The sequence below is a fragment of the Tachypleus tridentatus genome, chromosome 8 (genome assembly GCF_004210375.1).
Source record: "Tachypleus tridentatus isolate NWPU-2018 chromosome 8, ASM421037v1, whole genome shotgun sequence".
In the NCBI taxonomy this organism is placed as follows: Eukaryota; Metazoa; Arthropoda; class Merostomata; order Xiphosura; family Limulidae; genus Tachypleus; species Tachypleus tridentatus.
Window position 1 is genome coordinate 117,386,260 of NC_134832.1, and position 27,567 is coordinate 117,413,826.

At 34.7% G+C, this 27,567-nt stretch overlaps 1 protein-coding gene across 3 annotated transcripts in view; it reads left to right on the forward strand.

The window, feature by feature from the left end:
- The window catches only part of LOC143223300 (arrestin domain-containing protein 2-like), a 100,824-nt gene that overhangs the window by 14,327 nt on the left and 58,930 nt on the right, over nt 1–27,567 (forward strand). For 2 of the 3 annotated variants that reach the window (XM_076451097.1, XM_076451096.1), the window contains one exon: nt 23,349–23,472. In XM_076451097.1, coding sequence (XP_076307212.1) covers nt 23,361–23,472 — 112 coding nt within the window. In that variant the 5' untranslated portion in view covers nt 23,349–23,360. Of the gene's footprint in view, nt 1–22,232; nt 22,865–23,348; nt 23,473–27,567 lie in introns of those variants that run through there. The other variant, XM_076451098.1, reaches the window with a different exon arrangement.

A 27,567-nucleotide genomic window follows, 5' to 3' on the forward strand; every position in this document is an offset into this window, starting at 1 on the left:
AAACATATATTTATTAGCTGCAAACTTTAATCATACCATTGTTAGCGAAAATACATTAACTATGTTTTTGTTAGCTATAAACATAAACCACATCTTTGTTAGCTATAAATATAAAACATGTATTTATTAACTATAAAAATGCCCCTCAGTTTGTTTTGTTTTGTTTGGAATTAACCACAAAGCTACACAACTGGCTATCTGTGCTCTGCCTGTTGTGTAGCTTTCTTATTAATTACAATAAAACTATAAACATTTAACCTTTCAACTGGATACATACCTTTAGCTATAAATATGAAACATACAAATATTTGTTAACTTTAAACACAAAACATATTTTTGTTTCTATAAACATAAACCGTACTTTTATTAGCACTAAACAGAAACAATGTCTTAAGTTTTTTCTCTATTATTATCATAAGTACAGTTGTACTTATAGTAGGAGTGGGCTAAATGCGCAATATGTGCAATACGTATTAAAGTATCAAGCATGCTGCAAACAGCATGTGAACCAAACGTTGTAAAACTTTACACATACTGTTGAGTAGTAAACAAACCAACCTTAGAGTAACTAGCCACCAAAGCGTTTAAGAAAGTCAGCAGAGTATATAAAAAATTTAATGAGTAACTAATAACCATATTCTATGATCAGGAGCACGCTCTGTGAGTTGCCAAGCAATAACCCGTCCTCATATCAGGGGTGCAAGATTGCTTATGCATACGCGCTGCGTGATTGGTCTGCAGCTGTATCAGCTAGATAAAAAATGTGGGCCACGTAGATTCTCTATATCTCGATTCTAACTATGACATTATCTTTGAAAGCAAAGGTTCAGAGCTGTACATATGATTCAAAGGTTTTGTGTGGAACAAAGCAAGTCAGTGCCTAAGACGTGAGTCTCCTGCATAAAGACGAACGCTACCATTGCCGAAGTCTGACACAGCTTTTCTCAAGCACTTTCTACTGAAAACCAGAACAATGAGTAGTATAATGTACCTTTTCATTGTTTCAAACTAAGTGTGACCTATTGATATCTGCGTTTGTACTTGAAATAGTGTAGTTTTTAAAATATGCTTTTCAAGGAAACAAAGCGAGAAAAAATGAGAAAATCTCATACTGATCACCTTGAACAATCTTTGTCCCAGTGAAGAGAGCATTATTGCAAGAATAAAGTTAGAAACAGCAATGCTGGATATGCGAAATAAACCGTAGCCATTAATCCAGCCAAAGAAAAGGCTCCCACCCTGGCTAGATGAAAAAAACTATAGCAAATATATCAGCAAAAGCTAAGAGAAGGATAAGCCTATAACCCAGTCACTCTGGCAACTTAGTATCCAAAAAACTATGAGACAAATGTAAATTTTTAAATAAAAAAATTAGGAAATAGGAATTAGAGTACCAGAAAGTATGGAAGCAAGATAGGTATGAGTGGGCTGACATTACAGCCTTAAAGTAGGTGTGAGAATCATTTTATCCATTGCTACTTTGTATTTTACTTTGAACTTTGATCCAGTTATAGACTTGAATTGAGTTGGATCACGTACCTAATCATTTCTAAATACTCAATAAATTTAAAAATTTCAGAAATGAATAATTTTGATAATATTTTTTGATCCACTCTTTACAATGCCTCTCATAAACAAAGTGTGATATCATGCATTTAGTTAGGGTCACGTAATTTGATCACCTACATATATCTGTACTTGGTTGCTGAAACAAAGCTTATAGCAGAGAAATTTAACTATATATACCTTTAATTCAGTTTGAAAAAGTACCAACTTACAGAAAGCATACGAAGTATGAATAGACGGACGATGGCCACACCCGTTTCGAGGTTACACCATGCCAAAAGCTACCAAGTGTTGTAATGTTAGCCCTCCCGTTACAACCTTGTTTCCATACTTTTTGATGATCCCATTTATATTTCCTTATTTTGATTTAGATGTTTTTTACACTTCTTATTATTGAAATATTCAAGACTAAAGGACAATTTTTTTATGTACATAGTAAAATATGAGTTTCTTTCTTTCTATATCGTAAAGCTTCCTTTATTGGTTTGTTTTTCAGACAAATCTTGTTTGTATTTAATGCTCTATTCTTATTGTTTTGTTTGTGTTCTTTACGGATTTTACTGGAACTTTAAGATATAAGCAATTGTTCCAAAATGAAAGCACCTTTATATAATTTATTTACTAACAGTATTTTCATGATTTATTTGAAAACTTTCACACCACTCTTGTGTTACAGTTTCAATGCTCTTAAACTTTCTGCATTTCTTCTGATTTTTACTGGTGACTTTAGCTTTCAACTGAGAAATAAGCTCAGGCAAGTTCTAAATCCTATTTTCACAAAAATGTCTTTTAAAATTACAAACCAAAAGTTCATCGTAATGTTTTTATTTCCTGCTTAAAGTTAGAATACTTACACTCCCAACACGGGCTCTCTCGTGCTGGGCTGTCATGTTGTTTGTCGTCACTCTAAAACGAAGGGACGTACTTGTAAGTGATAGTAGATTGCTTTCCTGAACGCAAACGATAACTTAAAGCATTATGTAATGCATTCTTCGCGACTTACCAGCATTAGCTAAAGGAATATGATGGTGTGCCTGCTAACGGAAACGTTTTACATTGCTACCAGTGCGAGAACAACATTGGTAGTCGTGGGTAAAAATGAAACTAATAGGTAATAATCAAGACCAAAAACAGAAGTTTCGGTGTAAATATATAAAGTTAGAATAAATCAGACGTAATTTAAACAAACATTCCGGACGTCGCCTACTGGTAAGCGTGTCGGGATACAAATAGAAAGGTTCGTGGTTCGAGACATGATACCGCTGAATAAGATTCGCATCTTCAATCGTAGGCATGTTATAAGAATGTAATCCGCCCTCTGGTCTAACAAACCATACAAAGTTCGTATGGTGGCGGGTACTAATAATTTACGTTTTTTTTCTAGTCAGTAGGTCAGAAGGGTCAGCCGTACTCGTATCTTACGGAGTATCTGGCCTAGCCGTTTATCCCGCGTGCACAGAGAGTGTAATTGAGTTTCAAAGTTCCAATTCTGATAGAGACAGAGGTTGATACAGCGCAGACAATAATGACAAAAACAAGGTTCCTTGATATATGAGTGTCTTATTAAGAACGACTGGCTCCTCTGTACTTACATAACTACAGTTGAAGACAAGACAGCTCTAGACCACTGAACTCGATGAAGAGAACGACAACTCTGATTGTGAATAAAAGTACCAGCTTCACTTGGAAATATATTCGAGTTTTAACACTGCCAGTGTTTTCCAGAGGAAACTCACCACACTCACGTCATCAGTCTAGTCTCACCATCATAAAAGGATAAATAATCTTTCCATGAGATTATTCCTGCACGTGTTCGCCGTATCTGACAAAGGAATTATGACTTATTTAATATACTGACAACATTTATGATAAAAGCAGGCGCGTCTGCACTAGCCCCTATCATGTCCGGCAGTTGGGTATATCCTGTTTTCTTCTAACTAGACATGAACATATATATTTGTTGGATGTATAAAGATATATATTTGTTGTTGTTTTCTTAATTTGTGGAAGGATGACAGTTTTAACACCCACATCTGACATATTGAAGAAAAGCTGTTTATTCAAACCTAACCTGAATATTAACGTTGACTGCTCAACTTATCCCTATAATTAAAACTGTTAACTTGGATAATTAAAACCAATCTAAGGAACTATTATGAGGGATACTAAGCTTTACCAAGAAATAAAAATATTTCTGGTCTTAATATAATAATTTTGAAACAACAAATGCTTTCTTGCCTCGATTATGGCTCGGCATGGCCAGGTGGGTTAAGGCGTTCGACTCGTAATCTGAGGGTCGCGGGTTTGAATTCCCGTCGCACCAAACATGATCGCCCATTCAGCCGTGGGGGCGTTATTATGTAACGGTCAATCCCACTATTCGTTGGTAAAAGAGTAGTCCAAGAGTTGGCGGTGGGTGGTGATGACTAGATGCCTTCTCTAGCCTTACACTGCAAAATTAGGGACGGCTAGCGCAGATAGCCCTCGTGTAGCTTTGTGCGAAATTTCAAAACAAACAAACAAAGCCTTGAATATTCCTTCTCAGCTGAACAGAAGTGCTATGCACGAAAGTATTGTGCAGGTTTGCATGAATCACTTGGAGAACATTTCAGGCCTCGATCTTGATGTTGAAGATTGATTGATACTTAAAAGCGACCAAATCTCAAAATTGGTTTTTGCATAATGTTTTCACATTAACATATATAAACATAAATGATTTGGTTTACAGAACTTTGTTTCTGTGTTGTTAAATGCGAAGGCATACAATGGCATATTTGTGCTCTGCCCATCGCATATATCAAAACCATAATTTTAGCAATATATGTCCTCATACACAACAGTGTGCTTCTGAGATGTATATACAGGATCTACTGCAGTCTGAACAAAAGACTATCTATTTATCTGTCTATCTACTGGGCGATTAGTTAACCATAGTCTTCTCTCTTCATGGAGTTCGGACGAATACACATATAGTCAACTTTTCCAAGATGGATTAAACGCTTGACTTAGTTAATATAAACATTCCAAAACTTCTTTCGAGATAAACACACGAGAGATAACTGTCAACCAAAGCTACGTGAAAGTCATTGTTAGAAACTAATAATATCCGCTTGAGTTGGACGCTGAGTCGTAGACAAGACGATAACAAGCACCAGGTCACTGACCTCAGTCCATAAGTATTGTCTGCAGTAATAATTTATCTGAAACAAATTAGACGTGTAATATGGAACTAAGAACGCCATCTAGCACTACGATGATTCATGTGACCAGAATCAGTTGGATAAATATTTTGAAAAACGTATTTGTTTTAGTGGAAATATTTTCTATGATCATTTAATATGCTTTATTGCATTTTTGGCAATCCTGAAAAGTGTAAAATTCTGGTTATCACCTATACATGCATGTGTTCCAAAGTGTTATCTCTCTATCATTATATATATATTATAATAGGGATGAATACAAATTAATGAACATACTCATTCATCTTTCTGTTTGTTTATTCCTATTAGATAATTAATCATTATTCTGAAACGACATATATGAAGACAAGGCCTAAACGAATGTTTATATGAAAAAAATATATACTAAAAAGTTGGGTTATGCGAAACGAAACGCTAGAGAGGACTTAGAAAGAAAACACTAAATTAGTATACTTGTATGTATTTTTCCTTCATGTTCACTCTGATTCTATTAGTAGTAAATATATGACAATCAAACTTGAAAGGGTTAAAATGTCTTGAATCCCTTGACAATCTGGATGTGAAAACGGAAATTAAAGAGTAACAAATATTTTTAATTTCTTACTTTTGAAGTTCATATGTCATGCCATGTTGTAGCCAATAGATTACATAACTATTCTCGTGATTAATGGCATGCGCTCGTGTCACTAACGTCACGAAAGTAAAAATTGAAACATTAATTGCCCCTTATTTGACGTCATTTTAGTCTCTAGTGGCTGACTCACAGACAACACACTGCGCGAATGTTTAAAACAGGTGACAGACCGTTAGACCCCTTTCGGGAAAATAAACATAATTTGCACTCCGATAATATTTTTCATGTTGTTTTTGTTTTCTAAAAATGTGTGTATTTCTAGTTCTTATTAATTTTTATTCTTTTTTTTCTCTCAAAAAAGCTCAAATTTCACGCATACATTTCATAAATTTCTTTTACTTTATATGTTATACTTTCACAAATCTAGTTTCATTTCATATCAGTTCCTCTATTATAAACAGCCAGTTCTTAAACCACGTGTTCAATGTTTACACAACCTGTATTTTAAAACTGAATTGTTATTATAACCGAGGTCAACAAGTCAACTTTGATAAGCATTATAAACTCTGATGTTTACAAAACAGAAGCCATACAGATTCAGCCTCCACATATAAATTCAGTTTGGTGTGTTTGGCTCGTATCGTCTCTCGTTGGTTCTCGATCGCCTACCGACAGTACAGCGGTAAGTCTACGGATTTATAACGCTAAAATTAGGAGTTCGAATTCCCTTAATGGACTCAGCAGATAGTCCGATGTGGCTTTGCTGTATGAAAACACACATACATTATTCTCGATTGTGATAAAGAAATGGCTGCAACAACTCCCATACCACCAGACATATTGGTTAATTGTCTGTAGACATTAACATCGGTTCAGTAGGCGAACCAATGTTTCCTTAACATAATTAAATAAGAGTTAAATACAGTTATGTTCCATATTAATATTCATCTGATAACGAGGTGCCGTTTTTTATAGAATGTTCCCCATCTCACTTAAACTCATAAGAAAATCTTACGAAACTGGAAAATAAAACAATAAGTTTTTACTTCATTCACTTTAAAGTTCGCATGTAGTCAATTGCACGAAAAGAGATTTATTTGAAATAAGTCGCCTACTGTGTCCCGTATCAATGTTTGTTTGATGTGTAAGTCGCCTACTGTAATTCATGTCATTGTTTGTTTACTTGTTTGATATGAAAGAGGTTTGCGCTCTTCCATATCGTTGTTTATTTATTTATTTGATATGAATGTGACCTACTGAAATCCATATCATTGTTTGTTTATTTGTTTGAAATGAATATGACCTACTGTAATCCATGCCATTGTTTGTTTATTTCTTTGATATGAAAGTGGTTTACGCTCTTCTATATTATTGTTTATTTATTTGTTTGATATGAATTTGATGCACTGTAATCCATGTCATTGCTTATTTATTTCTTTGATATGAATGTGACCAACTCTATTCCATATCATTGCCTTTTTAATTGTTTGATGTGAATGTGACCTACTACAATCCATATCATTGTTTATTTATTTGTTTCACATGAATATAACCTCCTGTATCCATGTCATCGTTTGTTTATTTGTTTGGTATGAAAGTGGTTTACGATCTCCCTTATCATTGTTTATTTATTTGTTGGACATGAACGTCACCTACCGCAATCCATGCAATTGTTTATTTATATGTTTCATATGAATGTGACATAATGTAATTCATGTCATTGTTTATTTATTTGTCTGATATGAAAGCGGTTTACGCTCTTCCGTATCATTGTTTATTTATGTGTTTGTTATGAATCTGACGTACTGTTATCAACGTCATTGTTTATTTATTTGTTTGGTATGAAACTACTTCACGCTCTTCCATATTGTTGTTTATTTATTTGTTTGATATGAAAGAAACTTTCTCTAATCCATGTCATTGTTTATTTATTTGTTTGATAAGAATATGACCTCCTGTAATCCATGTCATTATTTGTTTATATGTTTGATATGAAAATGGTTTAAGCTCTTCCATATCGTTGTTTATCTATTTGTTTGATATGAATGTGAGCTACTGTAATCCATGTCATTGTTTGTTTATTTGTTTGGTATGAAATTGTTTTACCTTCTTCCATATCATTGTTTATCTATTTGTTTGATATGAATGGGACCTACTCTAATCCATGTCGTTGTTTATTTTTTTTGTTTGATATGAATGTGACCAACTGTAATTATTTCATTCGTTATTTGTTTGATATGAATATGACGTGCTGTAATCCATGACTTTTATTATTTATTTGTTTGGTATGAAAGTGGTCTGCGCTCTTCCATATCGTTGTTTATTTATTAGTTTCATATGAATCTGACCCACTGTAATCCATGTCATTGTTTATTTATTTGTTTCATATGAATGTGACCTACTTTAATCCATATCTTTGTTTATTTATTTATTTGATATAAATGTGACTTACTGTAATCCTTCTTATTGTTTGTATATTTGCTTTATATGAATATGACATACTGTAATCCATGTCATTGTTTGTTTATTTGTTTGATATGAAAGTGACCTACTGTAATCTTTTTCATTGTTTGTTTATTTGTTTGATATGAATGCGACCCACTGTAATTCATATAATTGTTTGTTGTTTTTTATTAATGTTGTCTACCGTAATCCATGCCCTTGTTTGTTCTTCTAGTAATGAAGGGTCTATTTATCAAAAGGGTTTAAGATTTAAACTTTAAATCTTCGTGTTGTGTGTGTGTATATATCAAACTGCTAGGTATGTACTGTCTCTCTTTTTGTATAAATTTCAAAATTATTGAAGTTTTCATAGGCTAATATATTAAAATAAATTTTCTATGTGTAGATATGCCAAACTAACAAAACATGTGTAATTTTACCCTTAGCCAGACAGTGTAGATCGTTATCTTGAAGAACATTGGTGGAGAACCTACTTCCTTTATTGTCGTGTGCAGTTTAATAACTATCCGATTTTTCTTAGTAGTAAGCTTTTGTGAAAGACAGTGGCGCCCATTTGAAACCATATAACATAGCAAACTTTCCTAAACCTTCTATTTTATGTAGACATCTATTAAAGTAGATCAAAAGTCCATTAAATATCTATTGAGAGACAGGAGAAACGTATGGTTGAATCTAGTTTCGTTGTGTATTTTTAACATGAAAACTGCCGCTGATTTTGAGGTGTAAAGGCAACGTTTTTGCTTCAGATATTTGGTTATTATTTTGTTTACTTTCAGCTTGAATCAGAAAGTTTATTTCAGGATAACGTTACTCCATATTGGTTTTGGAGTGTCATTTTAGAGTCCATTTCTGTTCTAAACAAGATCTTTTGGGAATTTTTTTACTTTCTCTGAAAATACTGTAGAGTCTGCTCGAAACGTTACGTTTTCCAATTCTCACCACACGGATGCTTTTCCTTGCATCGCTGTGACATGGGGTTCAACCATAACTACATCTGTGTTTCCATTGTATGGTTGAATAGACGAAAATTCGCTGTGTACGTACTGTATGTGCGTGACGTTCATTCTCAAGTTCGGTCATTGAACGGATTGTTTGTTTGTTTTGGAATTTCGCACAAAGCTACTCAAGGGCTATCTGTGCTAGCCGTCCCTAATTTAGCAGTGTAAGACTAGAGGGAAGGCAGCTAGTCATCATCACCCACCGCCAACTCTTGGGCTACTCTTTTACCAACGAATAGTGGGATTGAACGTCACATTATAACGCCCCCACGGCTGGGAGGGCGAGTATGTTTGGCGCGACTCGGGCGCGAACCCGCGACCCTCAGATTACGAAGCGCACGCCTGAACCCGCTAGGCCATGCCAAGCCACGTTGAACGGAAAAAATACCATTTTTTTTATTTGAGCATTTAAAAGTTATTAAAGACTGAAGTCAAATGTTATTTCCGTTTTTGTGTAAATTATTTTATTAAAGTTGAGAAACATGAAACACCAAATACGCAAAGAACGAAACAACAGCAGAAAAGAGTAATACAGCTAATTAGGTCTTTGTGTCGAAGGGTAAAAAAAATACAGTTTAGGGACTGCAGTAGCTCTGAGCACAATTCACAGGAACACCGAAATAACATGGCGTAACGTACATGTTTTCATTAAGTGCAACTAATCTAGTGTACACGAATGTTAGAAAGGTATATACAGTCTCAAGGTTGTATGTAGGTGATCTTTACCATAGAGTACAGTATGAGTAAGAACTAAAACACAATACCAGCATTTCCTGTTTAGCGCGGATAATGAATTCCTGAAAATCGCTGTGCTAAACAAAAATAAAATTCCCATAGCATTACAGGAAGGGATTTCCTGACCGAAAGTTTTCTGGACATAGAAAATTTCAAACGTGTTTCACAACATTAATTTAGATACTGAAACATTAAAGAGGTGTGTAAAGCATTACACAAACCTGACAATAAGAGCATACCGATATGTTGACCATAAACCAATATAAACTAGACATTTTGGTATAATCCATGCAATGATTTATAAATTGTTAATGCTTTAAACGTTACACTAATTTCTGTTATTTTACAGCACTTTTCTATTTTTATTAACAGATCGTGAACATCACATTAGATAAAATTTGTTAAATAAAGTTGAAATATGTAATTGTCGATATGTAATGGCTGTCTGGCAGGCTAAAATGTAAACAAACGCTGATTCACCATCTTGTGGTGTATTTTATAAACACCCTGCAGTGGGAGGAGTTGAAGACGATTTTTGTTTAGTAAACATGATTAGGGTGAAATCTGTATATTAATTACATTCACAATAGCTGTTATTTACATTGATTAATATTTTAAGTATGCGATATATAAATACCTGGTATACTGTAATACAATTAATTTTGAAATAAGCATAACTAATGCAAGTAATATTGGTATTTGCAAAGAACGATGCTACCAGTAGGTAAACTGAACATACGGCACACCTCTCACATGTGCAACTGCGTCGGAGAATTCTATTTTCTATTTCAAAAACGCGTTAAATCGAAAATTATTATTGCGACAGGCCACGCTAACCAAATCCTTTGTACACTAGCATTATTACAGAACAAATATTAAACGAGATAACACAGAAAACACACACACACACAATATATCATAAGATGACGTATTAACCTGAATAAATCTCAGAAACCCGCGAGTATTGCTAAAATATTTACAAAAAATCTCAAGATAACCAGAGCATGATTTTGGACGCTTTCACAAAATATCCAGGGTACCATTTCGACCGATATCTTTCTGTAGTATCAGAGATTTAGAGTAGAGGACACAAAAATACCAGCAGTCGATGTAACCCGGTGTTACGACTGCTAAAGATATCGACATGTTGCGGCACCATGTAAAGCTGTGTGGGTTATGGGGGAGAATACCGAGACTGCTCAAACGAAAATGGAAAACCCTTATGCCGTAACTATCAACAGCAACAAACAGTGAACTACAAAAGGTGTTCGAAATATAAGTATACCAAAACACGAATCCATAAACTACACAACAAGTCATATCCTAAAGACATACGCAGCACCACGAGTCAAACATAAAAAAAAAACAGATAGAAAAACACCAAAAATCAGAGAGACAAGAAACTCGCACGCACAGTCGACATCTTGCGTTTACGCTGAGGCAGCACGCACACAGCTAGCTACACATCCAACAAACTTGTATAGAAATGAAGTAACCACGATTACAACTGACAAGTGTCACAACACAACAACCGAGACAGTATACAATCCAAACGAGAAAAGAATAAACATTAAACCCAGTTATAGGTGCAGCCAAAAATACCTTTTTGGCGTTATCAGACAATACCAAAACTCACAAAATCGAGACGACTCTATCACCCTATTTATAGCAATTGCCAGACAACACCTTACGCCAGTAGTACCATGAATAATCCAACTATTAGTGAGCTCCAAAATTTAAAATCTACAAGACACAAATACACATATCTAAGAAGCAAATAAATCGTCCATATCTAGCTAACATAATACCAGAAATTTGATAAATTTATAGACATGGCCCTAAAAATATTTCTAGGAAATAGAGAAAATATCTTACATTAACATGCCAATTACTACATTCAAGCTTAAAATTAACAATAGTTATGGATAGAGAAAGAGATCTAAGGTAAAACCAATAGAAAGTATGTAAATCCTGATCCAGGCGTGATGGCGTTAATAGAAAAAGTTATTTAACATGAAATGCAGTATTGGAAAGAGCTCCAAACGGGATGTGGTGGTATATTTGCATACGTGTAAACGTTTTAACAAAATCATTAGCATGTACAGAAAATTTTCAACAAAATACAGTCATATACGGATAAATATTTCAACACGGTAAACATTTCTATAGTTAAAAATGCAATCACATAATACAGTTATATACAGTTAAAAACGTTTGGATATAGTGAGGTTGTATATAGGAAATCTTTCGTACAAAATACAGTTGTATATAGCTGAATTTTTACATACAATAATGTGTATATAGGTAAACGCTTGAATATAATACAGCCATATACAGGTGAACATTTTAACAAAATGCAGTTGTATATGAGAAAAACCAAGAACAAGTAAAGTTCTGAATAGTTTAATTTTCAACATGATAAAGTTGTATATATTGAACATTTTCAATAGAATGTAGAAGTAAATGTGTAGACATTTCTATATAATATAGATTTATATGTGCAAACCTTTTAGCCGCATACAGTCCTATGTATTCAAACTTTTTTAAAAATATTTAATTCTGTGTAGTTAATCTTATACACAGAATATAAATGTGTATATATAAACCTTTTTGTATAATACAGTTTTATATTGGTAAAATTTTCAAAAGTTGCGTACGTAACAAACCTTTATATGAAATAAGTTCTGTATGGATAAATTTTGAAACAGAATATACCTGTGTTATATGCGTGAACACTTTGAACTGAAGACAGTTGTATCCAGGAATCTTTTAAATGCGATATAGTTTTGTTAGTAAACTTCTTAAAACAATACATCTGCACATGGACGAACATTTCAACACAATACGGAATACGTGAATAAAAATGTTAACAGAATATAGCTTTATATAGATAAACAATACAGTACATAAGTTAACATTTCAACAAAATATAATTGTGCAAAGACAAAATTTGCGACAGTGTACGGTTGGATACATACACTTTTAACACAGTGAAACTGCACCTGAAACCTTTATATTAATAAACTTTATATGGGCAAATTTTCCAACATAAAACTGTTGTATGTACGTAAACTTCTTAACACAATGCATCTGTTTATCAATAAACCAAGGCACTCGACTCGTAATCTGAGGGTCGCGGGTTCGAATCCCCATCCCACCAAACATGCTTGCTCTTTCAGCCGTGGGAGCGTTATAATGTTATAATCAATCCCACTATTCTTAGGTAAAAGAATAATCCAAGAGTTGGCGGTGAGTAGTGACGACTAGCGGCCTTCCCTCTAGTCTTACACTGCTAAATTAGGGATAGCTAGCGCAGATAGCCCCCGTGTAGCTTTGCGCGAAATTCAAAATTAACCAAACCAATCAATAAACCTTTAAACTAATGATATTATACATAGCTAACTTCCGAAAGCTACACAGTTATCTAGAGGTAAAACCAGAAACACATTTCTAAACTTTTCAACAGTATATGTGGACAAACTTTAAAATACGATACAGTTGTGTCTGGGTAAGTGTTTTAACAGAGTATATTTTACATGGGTAAAGTTTTCTATAGCATACAGTTGAATATTAGTAGACTTTTCAACACTATATAGTATGCATCAACTTTTATATATATACTGTATAGTGTTGTAAAGTAACGCATAGGCAAACTTTTTAACACAATGCAGTTGTATATAGGTAAACATTTCAACTAAATTAATTGTGTGTACTTAGAGCATATAGTACAATACAATAGGTAAACATTTCAACTAAATTAACTGTGTGTACTTAGAGGCTGTAGTACAATACAATAGGTAAACATTAACAATGCATTTATACGTAGGTAAACTTTTTAACAATACAATACAGTTACACATAGATAAATATTTACAGTGCATTTATACTTAGGTAAAATTTTCAACGTATACATTTGTGTACAGGTAAGTGCTTCAACGTAATATGGTTTTATATGAGTACAATTTTTATTTAGTATAGTGTATGCGAGTTAGCTTTCCAGTTTAATGTATTTGTACATGGGCAAACTATTCAATAGAGGATATCTATATATTTGTAAACTTTCAATTAAATACAGTTATGTATGGGTAAAACCTTAAACAGAATATAATTGTGTATATGTAAATACTGGGGCAGGATATAGTTATATACAACTTGATTTCTCAGCGTATTTTGTATACGGATAAACCATTCAATAAATATAATTACACATAGTTAAGCTTTAAAACAGTAGAGTTGTATGTTGTTCAACCTTTCAACATAATAAAACTGTAGAGAGGCAAGCTTTACAAAAACTAAAGTCGAATATAAAATGTTTTAACAGAATGCAGCTTATATGGTTAAACATTTCAAAATAAAACATTTGTGTGTGAGTAAACTTTTTAAAACAGCACAGTTGTAGATATGCAAAGATTTCAAAGCAATACAGTTGCAAATAAGTAAAGATTCTAAGGCAATGCAGTGTATAGGAATAAACATGTCAACAAATAATGTTAGTTGTTTGTAGGTAAACTTTCGAAAAAGCATATACTTAAAAGTATGGGTGCGTTGAAATAAGACAGTTGTAAATCGGCTATTCTTTAAATAAAATACAATGCATATATACAAGCAAACTTCTTAGCACCGTAAAGTTAGGACTTGGTAAACTTTTCAACACAGTGCTGTTGTGCATAGGTAAACTTTTCAACACGATACTCTTGTGGATAAGTAAAACCTATAGAACAGTACGGTTGTGTGTGGGTAATTTTTGCAACATAATACAATTGTATATGTGCAAAACGTTTTCAACACATTACATAACGCATTTGCATGTGGATAAATTTTCCACGATACATTTGCTTGTAGGGAAACTTTACAAGATAGCACAGTCGTGTATAGGTAAACGTTTTAACTGCGTACAGTTTCATATAGGTAACTTTGTAAACACAAAATAGTTGCAATTAGGTAAATATTTCAACAAAATACAGTTGTACATAGGAAACTTTTTTAAAAGATATAGTTGTATATGCATAAACTTTTCAACAAAATACAGTTGTACATAGGAAACTTTTTTAAAAGATATAGTTGTATATGCATAAACTTTTCAACAAAATACAGTTCCATATGGATGTATATTTTGTATACATGTATATTTATACTGTTGTATATGGATGTATATTTATACTGTTGTTAACGTAAGAATTAATTTAGTATTTAATGACTGAATGCAAAATTATGAATTTACTAACTTACATTATCGTTAGTTTACCTTTAAACATGTTTTACTTTGACAGCACATGTCTTACTTTGACAGCACATGTTTATCTCGTTAAATTTGTACTTTATCTGTGCGTGAACTCAAATGAATCTAAAGAGACGGACATCTTTATGTGTATTATTGTATAGTAGTTTTGTATGTTATCTGACGCCATATTTAGTAGCTGTTTTATTTTATTTGGTGTTAGTGTTTTAAGAGAAATACTGAATTAAAGTTTTAAAATAGTTGTTACTAAGTATAGTTATCTCTTCTTGTGGACATAAATACAAAACTTACTGTAATCCTACACTTCTTTATTCACATAAATGTATTTTCTAGTGTTTACAATAGAGTTTTTGAGGTTACGTCTCTCTGTATGTTTTCGAATGCATATTTTGACTGCGTTCTCGCGGGTATTTTTATGATTAGTTTTTGCAACCTGCTTTTCAAGCACTTTTTCCTCTTCTATATACTATCAATTACCACGTTTCCGGAACACTCACGACCAAAAGCAGCTTAAATATCATCAAGTTTGGGATAACGTTTAGAGAGGGCTTTCAACAAGTAAATACATTTACAGTAAAGCACTCCTCATCTAGTTATTTGCTTGTATCTTTCAGTGTTTGAAAAGCACTTTGATTTGCAATTCTTGGATATGTTAGAATTCGTACGTATAATAACTGTATTGGCAAGAGCAAATAAACTACAATAAACACAAATGTTTTCTCGTGTGAAATGATACAATTTGTTGTGAAATATGTTATATTATTGAAAAAACATGTTTACGTGTTACTTTAAATTACATTTTTTTTGTGGTAAACGAGTATAGCCCCGAAAAAAAGAGAGAGAACTGTTATAGTTAAAAAAAAAAGAGAAAATAGCTAAAAATTAATGTCAGTCACCTTTGTTCATTATGATTACAATTATAGAAACCACGCATTTGATGATCGATCATGTGATCTGAAAAAACATAAACATTGGTCAGCCAGCGTATGCTACAGTCATGTGAAAAAATTAGGACACCCGATAAAAGCCTGTGTATTTTTGTAACATTTTTGGATATATAGATATTTAATCTCAATTTCAACAATACAGAGAGATTATAGGAATATAACTAAACAATTAAAACTGAAGAAAAGACTTTTCAAGATCTTCTATAAATGTAATTCTACAAAAATGCATATTCTAACTGAGGAAAAAGTTAGGACACCCCACCTCCTAATAGCTAGTGTTACCCCCTTTGGCTGAAATAACTGCAGTGAGACGCTTTTTGTAGCCATCTACCAGTCTCTGACATCGGTCTGAAGAAAGTGTGCCCCACTCCTCAATGCAGAATTCGTTCAGCTGTGAGATGTTTGAGGGGTTTCTTGGATGTACAGCCCGTTTCAAGTCACCCCACAGCATCTCAATGGAATTAAGATCTGGGCTTTGACTCGGCCATTCCAGGACTCTCCATTTAATGTTCAGCCAGTCCCTGGCGGATTTACTGGTATGTTTTGGGTCATTGTAGTGTTACAGGGTCCAGTTCCGCTTCAACTTTAATTTTCTTACAGATGGACTCACATGTTCCTCAAGCACCCTCTGATACACAGTAGAATTCATGGTGAATTCTATGATTGTGAGCTGTCCAGGTCCTGCTGCAGCAAAGCAGCCCCTAACCATGACACTTCCACCTCCATGTTGGTATGAGGTTTTTTTCTTGGAATGCTGTATTTGATTTACACCAAACATGCCCTCTGTTCTGGTGTCCAAATAATTCAATTTTGGACTCATCTGTCCAAAGAACATTATTCCAGAAGTCCTGATCTTTGTCAACATTCTCTCTGGCAAACTTCTGTCTGGCCTTGATGTTTCTCTTAGAGAGCAAAGGTTTCCTCCTTGCACACCTTCCATGTAAGTTAAACTTGTGCAGTCTCTTTCTGATTGTAGAGGCATGCACTTTCACATCAACAGTAGCCAGAGCCTGCTGTAGGTCCCGTTATGATATGTTAGGGTGTTTGGAGACCTCTTTTAGCATCTTGCGGTTTGCTCTGAGGGTGAACTTGCATGGACGACCAGACCTGGGCATGTTAGCAGTTGTTTTGAAAGCCCTCCACTTGTTGACTGTTTTCCGAACAGTGGAATGGCTGATTTCAAAATATTTTGGGATCTTTTTAAATTCCTTACCAGACTCATAAGCTGCTACAATTTTCTTTCTGAAGGCCTCAGACAGCTCTTTTGCTCTCACCATGGTGACCACTCTGACTTCAACAGTCAGACGCACACCAAACTAAATGTCTGAAATTTAAATAGGGCAAGCCTCATTCAGAATGCTGAGTAACGATCTTCTAATTACGTGCACCTGGTGTGATACACCTGTGTGTGAGTTGAGCCATTTTAAGTGGGTATAAATGTGGGGGTGTCCTAACTTTTTCCTCAGTTAGAATATGCATATTTGTAGAATTACATTTTACAGAGATCTTTATATATATATATATAAAATGATTTCATGTTTTTACGTTGAAATTAGTTTGAATTCTTCATTAACCATAGTAAAAATCTTTCAGTTGTCGTTGTGATCTTTGAACTTTCGAAGTGAATTACGGAACTTAAAATGCTTGTGTATTCATGATTAGATATCAAAGAAGATATTTGACTATCCCATCCTTTTGTAAAGTTATCGGTAGAATGTTAAGAGAAGTGAATGAACATAGCTCAGAACCTGATCTACACAAGTATATTAAACATGGAACATTAGTGCCAGTCATTCGTGGCGGCAATATTGAAACGAACTGTAAAAGTATAAAAACCAATTGTTCACATAGGAGTACACGTAGGGTGACAAATAATCCATTTAAACGCCACGTTACACGACGGAACATTAGATTATCGGTTACTTAACAGTGATTTGAGAAATATAATTGTTTTAATGTACTATACATGCAGTAGGGATTTTTTGATTTTCGATCTACAACTTTAAACCGATGTTTTTCTAAATGGATTCATCCGAAATATATAGAAAGAGAGATGTATCTTAAGTGTTTTCTTAGTTCTTCAGCACTTGGGCGTCTGTGCTGTGCTTACTTGGAATATCGAAGCCCTACATGGCCAGGTGGGTTAAGGCGTTCGACTCGTAATCTGAGGGTCGCGGGTTCGAATCCCCGTCGCACCAAACATGCTCGCCCTCTCAGCCATGGGTGCATCATAATGTGACAATCAATACCACTCTTCGTTAGTAAAAGTGTAGCCCAAGAGTTGGCGGTGGGTGGTGATGACTAGCTGCCTTCCCTCTAGTCGTGCACTGTTAAATTAGGGACGACTAGTTCAAATAACCCTCGTGTAGCTATGCGCGAAATTCCAAAACAAACAAACATACAAAACCTTAACTCTGAAAATAAATATGATATATTTTTCAAAATAGCAGCACAGAGAGTGATATGAAAAACCACTTAACTCCTTTACACAACTCCAAAGTAAGTTAAATTTTATATCATTCAAATCAGGATAAAATGTAACATTGTCCTTTCTTATAAAGCATCACTTCTATAAACCCGGCTACAAAAACGAATTATGTTTGCAAGCACGTGTCGTTTCATATGTATAGTCATTTAACACAATTTCTAAGTTTATATAACATTTTATGTTAATTCTTTTTATTTCCCTTGAACTAAGCTTTACGCGATGTAACCATGGCTGTAGTATTTATTAAGCAGACTCTGTAAATTTTACTGCCGTTGCCATGACAATATTAATTGATTTCGTAGCTTTGTTTTATCGTAACCGTGCCTTCAGTACTGTAGAATCTGTAAACGTTTCGTTGTAACTATGTTTAAATAGAATATGTACGATCTATTTTGTTTTTGTGGCATGACGCAAGTTGCAGCTCTTATCTACTTCAATTCTAATCGCGATAATTTGAGTTCCAATTTCGAAGATATTCTGATGTCATGTCTCTTAAGAAAACAGCAGTGTACTAGTTTTATTGTTTAAAATGAGCTATTATATACTCATAAGTGTGTATTATACATGTTCAAAAAGCAACAGCCCTTTTTGAATAAATCGTTCGTTTGTTTTGGAATTTCGCGCAAAGCTACACGAGGGCAATTTGCACTAGTCGTCCCTAATTTAACAGTGTACGACTAGAGGAAAGGCAGCTTGTCATCACCACCCACCGCCAACTCTTGGACTACTCTTTTTCCAACGAATAGCGGTATTGATTGTCACATTATAACGCACCTATGACTGAAAGGGCGAGCAAGTTTGGTGTGACGGGGATTCGAATCCGCAACTCTCAGATTATGAGTCGAGTGCCTTATCTACTTGTTTTATTTCAATAAACAAAATTTTAAACTATTAAACAACACCCTGAAATGGCTTTAGTGAACAGTTTCCTTTATTTTAAAGTGTTAGACACCCTGAAGTGGCATCAGTGAATAGTTTTACTTACTTTAAACTGTTAGACAACACCCTGAAGTTGCTTTAGTGAGCAGTTTATTTTATTTTAAACTGTCAGACAACACAATGAAGTGGATTTAGTGAACAGTTTTCTTTATATTAAACTGTTAAACAACAACCTAATGTGGCTTTAGTGAACCATTTCTTTTATTTTAAACTATTAGATAACAACACTCTGAAGTGACTTTAGTGGACAGTTTCCTTCATTTTAAACTATTAGACATCACCCTGAAGTGGCTTTAGTGAACAGTTTCTTTTATTTTAAACTGTTAGACAGCACCATAAAGTGACTTAAGTGAACAGTTTCTTTTATTTTAAACTATCAGACAACACCCTGAAGTGTCTTTAGTGAACAGTTTCTTTTATTTTAAACTATTAGACAACACCCTGAAGTGTTTTTAGTGAACAGTTTCCTTTATTTTAAACTATTAGACAACACCCTGAAGTGTTTTTAGTGAACATTTTCCTTTATTTTAAACTATTAGACAACACCCTAAAGTGGTTTCAGTGAACAGTTTGCTTCATTTTAAACTGTTAGACATCACTCTGAAGTGGCTTTAGTGAACGGTTTCCTTTATTTTTCTTTGATTTGGCGCAAGCTACGCATCTATTTATCTTTGCTTAGTTTATCACAAGTACTCGAACCCTTGTACTGTAGGTTCGAAAATTTATCGCTTGCTCTTAAACAGCCTAAGTGTTTTTGAACTATCTTCATGTGTAGTTATTAAAATTATTTTTTTTCAAATGATATTTATCTTAGTGAGGAGCTTAATGTTTAGTACCTGGCACATAACGTAAACATAATAGTTTTCTTATGGATTGTCTTATTTGAATTTAAACTGTGTAACGCGAGAAGAAACATAATATTAACTACTAGATCAGCTTGTTTGTGCGTACACGGCTCGTGATGTCAGGCACCACATAGTAGGGATCGAGGGGGGGGGGAACATGTGTCATGTACACATGGGCTATAATTATAACTCGCTGACAATAAGTAAAATGCAGGTGCTACCAACAGAATTGATACATGTGGACCCTAAAACGTCTGTGATTATAAACACAGAAAGTTCAGACATTTATAATAACCGGGAAATAGTTTGTATGATATATTCAAACTGAATATTCATTATTTGTTTCTTAATTTTGCAGTTTATATTTCCTGCCATTTAATAATGATCGCATGATAAAACCCCAAAATCACTCATCACTTAGCTACTTTCTGCCAGATGTCTTCGACCTTATGGTTCAAAACCTCTTCCGGATTTATTTTTTTTAAATTAAAGACGGAAACACTTTAATTAATTTTAACACTGCTTCAATTAATGTTTGTTTTTTTTTAGTTAAGCACAAAGCTACACATTAGGTTATCTGTGCTCTGCCCACCACGGGTATCGAAACCCGGATTCTAGCGTTGTAAGTCCGCAGACATACTGCTAAGCCACTGGGGGGCGCTTCGATTAATTTGCGAAGTCATACGCGTATTAGGCTGATACTTTCAAGTACCGTACTACTTGCTTTAAGGATCCATCCAAAGTAGTAGCCTCAATAACTTTAATTTATTATCTTTCAGAACTCAAAATCCCCAGACTTCCGGTCAACAGGGATCCGGCACGTTTTACTTCTAAAAAAATTATACATTGACTATGTTCAGGTTGATTTTTCTAGACATAATTTTTTTATTATCATGTTCGCAAATTTATGAATAAACACAAAAGTAAATCCACGTCAAATTATTTCTTCGAGAGCTTTAAGCTGTAAAACAGTCTCATTGGTGGGGGGAGGGAACACAATAACTTCTTTACATCAGCACAGATGTGTTCTGCAGTGAGAACACTAATCCCGATTAAGTACAAACTGTCACAGAATCAAGATCACACCACCAATGATTTTGTGAATATTACCGACACTTCTGGTACGTGAAATGCAAGTACTGGGGCTAGGTTAGTGAAAGTTTACCATACGACGTGTTGTGTTATTGACAGAAAATGTTCAGCAATTTCTTATTTAATTTATTTTCTGTTTTGCAAGTAAGCGCACAGAGGCACACAAAAAAAGAGAATCTGTATTGTTTTTACTGTAGGGATCGGACACCGAATTATATTGTTTAAACCATTAAGCTTAGTACTTAGACATCGGTTGGTTGATTTAGTGTTTTATGGCACAAAGCAGCTAGGTTATCTGCGCCGAACGCCCGGAAAAAGGTAAAAGTAAATTTAGTAAAATTCATAAAAGTAAATTAAGGTAAAACAAAACAAAGTTAAAAAAAGCATAAAACCAATGTTTACATCTAGTCTACAATGTTAAGAGAAAAACTACACTAATTCAAGTTGTAAAGTACTTTCTGTAGCATAACTATAATTATCATAACTCACCAGGAAGACTAATAGGTAAGTGCAGAAACCACCGTCAGTCACCTGAAGTTGGCCTTTCCAGTCCTGGTTTCGAGTTACTTAATGTTACGACCAGTTTCTAATTTCAAATTGAACTAGATGAACTGTGATTTTTAAAAGGGAACCACAATTAAAAATGTGTAATGTATAAATTAAAAAAGTAAATAGCATTAAAAAGATTAATGGCCTTTAAAAAACTAAAAACTTTACAAAGGTGGACAGTGTCGCCATCACCAATAACACTGTCTAACGTTATGGACAAACCTTGGGACAGAACATGCTTAAAATGGTGACGTTGTTGTGAATCGTAACGATGACAAGAAAGCAACATGTGGCTTATTGTGATCTGAGTGTTACACAACTACACACTGGTACATCAGTTCCAGATAAAAGAAAATCATGAGTTAAAAAACTGTGACCAATGCGTAGTTTAGTTAGAACAACTTCCTCTTTCCGATCCTTACGGTAACAAAACGGCCAAAGTCCAATATAGTTTTTTTTGGAAAAGCTTATTTTCGCGTTGCTCTCTCCAAGTCGACTGCCAGCTGGCACGGAGCCGAGTCTTGAATACAGGACCATAGTCCATGTATGGAGCAGGCACAGCAGTGAATATGCCAGAGCAGATAGACTTAGCTGCAGTGTCGGCGAGCATGTTCCCGCGAATACCAACGTGGCCCGGTATCCAGAAAAACTGGATAGAAGTAGATGTTAAAGAGAAATGGGCCAGTCGGTTTTGAATATCGGCACAAACAGGGTGTGAGCCAACGTGAAGTGATTCCAGGGCCAGTTGAGAACTAAGCAAGTCAGTATAAATCGTGCAGTTTGAGTACTGCTTAGCTTCCATGTGATCCAGGGCAAGAGAAATGGCATACAGTTCAGCAGTGAAAACAGAAGCTGTAGAGGGGATTCTGCACACAACCACCGAACTACAACAAACCATGGCAGAGCCCACACAGTCACCTGATTTCGAACCAACTGTATAAATAGGAATGGAAGGATGGTTCGAAAGATGTTCAACAAATAACAGACACTATTCCCAATCAGAAGTGTTTACTTTTCTCAGATGACTTGAAGATAAGTCGCAGTTAGGGACAGTAAAAAGTTATGGTGGATGGGCTGAACAGTGGATACAGCATTGTTATCCAAGGACAGATCCATTTCATCTAACTGCGCCTGGATACGAAGATCAAAAGGAGCAATGGCAGATCATCTGTTCTGAAAAAGCATGGCCCACCGAGGAAGGAAAACACAACCCCAGGTGTGATGCTCTGGTAAGGAACGAAGTTTCGAAGAATATGCAAACGGCGGAGGTGCAAAGAAGGTTCATGAGGCTCTTTGTATAAACTCTGAACTGAACTGGGGAAGTGCTAAAAGCCCCAGTGCAGAACCGAAGTCCTTGATGAGGAATAGGGTCTAGCTTCTTAAGGCCGATGGTCTGGCAGAGCCATAGACCAGAGATTCATAGTCGAGTTTCGATCGAATAAGAGCACGATATATCTTTAGCATAGAACGTCGATCTGCTCCCCCAAGTGGTAGAAGAGAGGCCATCGGAGGCCAGTATTTCACTAACAATATCCTTAAAATTAAATCGGAATCACAATGAACCTCTGCACATCATGATCTTAAGATATTATTAACTTTGTGTAGCAATAATTATTTTTAATTTATTTTCACATCAAAGTTACAAACAATTAATTTTGAGGGAAGAAAACGTCTGTATTGTTTATTACAGTTTGATTTCATTCTTACATGCAGAGGCGGTTCCATATGGACTACATCCGGGAATTTGATATCCGCCTAGAGAAGGAGATGTATTATGCTGGAGAAACTTTATTGGGACACGTGATCTTGGATACGGTGGAAAATTTCAAACTTAAAGGTAGGTGAGAGTTATAAATTTAACTCTTTGATTACTGTCAAAACTTTAGTATTGATATTGAAGTTTACCTAGTTACACAAAGAGTAAATCTGGAAGGAAAATAGTAGGATGGAATTTTTTAATTTTGTTTTTGACCCTAAGAGGAAAGAAGTGAAATTCTATTTTTCAGTTACCTCCTTGTCCAGCATACTATACGTTACGAGAACAAAACTTCAAATGTCTATTGTATTTGATCGTAAGATCTGACTTACCCATGATTTAGCCCAAACGAACGGGAAAAGTTAGTTTCCAGTTTGATGTGTTTTATTAACTCTCTTTGAATTAATGTAAACAAAATAACGGCTTATATATCCTTACTTGCTCCGTATTTCGTTATTACAGCTTCTTCAGGAGTTATTGATAACCCACAAAATAATTACATTATTTGAAACTGAATTGTAATACCATCATAATGTTAATCAAAGATTGGCACACGTTTATAAAATATATCATGCCCATAATGAAAAGGTATAGAAACTTCTTCAAAATCTAATCAACATCTCCATACTAAAAGCCCATCTTCATATTTACTCACAGGATTGAAGTAAACAAACATCCTTAAGCATATTTATAGGCACAAGTATTTAACGTATTCTCTTCTAGATGTCATGGTTTGAATAACTCACCTCTTAATTTAAACTTATTGTTCATTTCAGTAATTTGCATTCAAGAACTGTCATGGTGTGAACGATATTTCCAAGCTGGCGAATCATGATTATAATTAATTACGTTTGTTATAACATTTAGCTCTACTTTCTTTATCTAGCCTCTTAGGATTTTCAATAATTAGAAGAGTATAATAATAATATTCCAATTACATTATATATTCGCCATCTCCATTACCTTCGGCGAGTTTCACTCAGTCCAGAGCTCGTTAGGACACCTGGGACACAACAAACACGGACCTAATAATATGGCTTATGACAAATATAATGACGTTCAAGGGTCTTATGTTATTTTAATGTTATCCGAATATCTTAAACAAGTGCATCAGTGCTTTGTTAACTGATGACGGTGTTTCAATTTAGTTTCAACTGGATTTCAACTTTGGGATATCGATAGTTCCTGATGAAGCTGTAATAGCGAAATATTGAGCCAGTAAAGATACATTCTGGAAATTTAGATTAATAGAAATTTCTCGTAATAAATTCCACTTTTCCTTCAACAGAGTTAAGAATAAGAGACTGTCTTTTGATGTTCAGCACAAAGCTACACAATGTGTTATTTGTGTCCTGCCCGTTGTGGATATCGAATTATGATTTTCTTTTTTGTTTTATTTACTCTGAAGAGTAGAGAACAGTTCTTTAAATTTTCACCAGTGTAGTCTGACGTAAGAACACTTGAGCAAGTAATTCGGAAAATTACTTCAGCTGGTGAGACTTCTATTACTTCCTTAGATGCTATTAATAAAATGCGAATAAAGAAACCTGCTATTTGAAAACAACAGCATTGAGTTTATCACTCATCACTCTCTTAAGATATTAAAACACCTGGAGTTATGGCACTCATTAGACAATTTAAAATATCTAAAAACCTTGAGTTATGGTACGTATCAATATCTTTAAGACGAATAATCATAGTGAGTAAATGCTTTCACGTGCCATATATTTAAATATTTAATAAATGTATAGTTTGGTTTCGTATCATTATAACAGTGAAACACCATTTACAAGTTACGTGTTGTGATGTTTTGTTTAGCCGTCAGCTTTACAAATAGCGAAAACCTAGTTCTAGAAGTAAAGTCCAAATTTCGCTAAACTAAAACAGACTGTACACGTGTCGGGACGTGTGTACATTCCCGATATTTTATAGACGTCATTTGAACTGAACGTTTTGCAGCAGAGCGACAGACTGCTTAACGAGAAAAACAACAACACTTATCGTGTTACCTTGTACTACAGTTTAGTGATCGTACTCTAGTTGATGTTAGAACTTTACTAATTCATGTGTGAGAACACAGTATGTACACATCTATTTAGTCTGATGTTTGAGTATTCTAAGGTAACAATGAATCGAAGAAAATTGCACTTCGTTCCTTGCTTTGTCTCATCTAATATAGACGCAGTCATCTTACAGAAGTTGATGCAGGTTTTGGAACTTCTACATAGTTTAATGATTGGAAAACCTGAGATGTTAAATTAAAAGATATTTCATTTTATTCTCTCCAGCCTCACTTGCATGTAAAGCGAGCCTACTAATCATCACTGCGTTTCCAAGTGACCCCACATCATGCTAAAAGGTCACAACAAACCGTACGACCATTGACATCACAATGCTCGGTTGGACACGTGATTCTGGTTTTATACGATGCCCGGTTTAGTGACGAACTGTATAAAAGTACTTTTTTTTTATTTCAAACTTGATATTTCTTAAACCAGGTAAACGTGTTTTTATAAGGAGCATAGCACTAATGAGGCTAATTACTGCGGAAGAAATTAATGCACGTAATTATAGCTTTTATAGCTATGCAATCGCAAGAACGTGTCGTACACGATGTGTTAATTATTTGGTATGTTTTGTTTGGTTTTACTTTCGCATAAAGCAACAAGAAAGATATCTGTTACAGTCGTCCTTAATTCAGCAGTGATATACTAGCTAGTCGACACCACCAACTCTTGTACTACTGTTTTATCAATGAATAGTGGAATTGACCATCACGTTATAATACCCCCACGGCTGAAAAGGTGAACGTGTTCCATGACGAGGATTCAAACTCACATCCAAGCGTCATAACCACCATGCCATGTCAGGAGGAGTGGTTTGGTAGAGAAAAGTCTCACAAGCATTAATAAAGACTTTTATAATGTGTTGCAAAGGATGAAGGAAGGACGAACCCACCAAACAGCTATGACTAAAAGTCTTCCCACTTCTCTACTTTATAACCGTTTCAATTATATACTATTTCGGAACGATTTAACAACCGCGAGGCATTCGCTGTAGAAAAAAAAATATTTATGGTCACAGTAAATAACTATTATTAAAGCTGTAAGTGTAGTATGTAAACCTACCATTGTAAACTCGTTTAAATATCATATGAATTCACCATAATAATAAAAACACATAGAGATGATTTTCGTCGGATAATTGAGAACTTTTTGTCTCAAACTGTGGAAAAGAAAGTTTAATATAAGTACAAAGGTTACATACAAGCTTGCACTCTGGCGAAGTATCCTTATTGTACCTTAATGAAGAGGACGTCTAGAGAGATCGAAGGAGATTTAATCTGCACCACAGTGATACTTCCACACATTCTGCCTTGAGTGCACAGGGAGCAGATTACAACACAGAACGCCAAGCACGCACACGTAACAGAAGTGGATCGATAAATGCCTTATTCTAATATAAAACCTAGTTTAGTTAGAGAAGTTGTTTGTAGAGGTAACGAATGGATACCTGGCTTTAATTTTGGTTCAGTGTTTAGGCGAGTGTGAAGAACAAATTAACAGGATGATGAATGATCTGGACAGATGTCTGAGGTTCGAGACTAAATCACTCCATGTATACTGTAGTCTAGGACATCCTACTGTTCCAATATTTTTTTATGGTTACAGGTGTTCATGTTAGGTGTTCAGAAGCAATCACAAAATTCATTACAAGTGTCAGGTGCATTTGACATAACCTGTTTTTCTTGTATACATCGTTGTTTTTACTCACATTACAACACTAAGGATTACAGTGTACAACGTTTTCATTTCCCGGATGATTGCACTGTCTTGGTAATAGTGACTTAAATATTAAAAACTCATTGATATTAGCTTCAATAGACCATCAAAGTCTACTCTTAGACAATGTAATAACTGCATTTTTTAGCCGTTATTGTTGTTATAAGGAACCGTAATTTGAAGCAGTTATTGCTCTGTCAAAGAACTTACCTTTGAACTGTCATTGTTGTCCCAAGGATTTTTATTTATTTTAGATCAGTTATTATTGTCAAAAGGAACTGCTCTTTAGAATAGTCATTATTGTTTATGGCCCGGCATGGCCAAGCGCGTTAAAGCGTGCGACTCGTAATCTGAGGGTCGCGGGTTCGCATCCGCGTCGCGCTAAACATGCTCG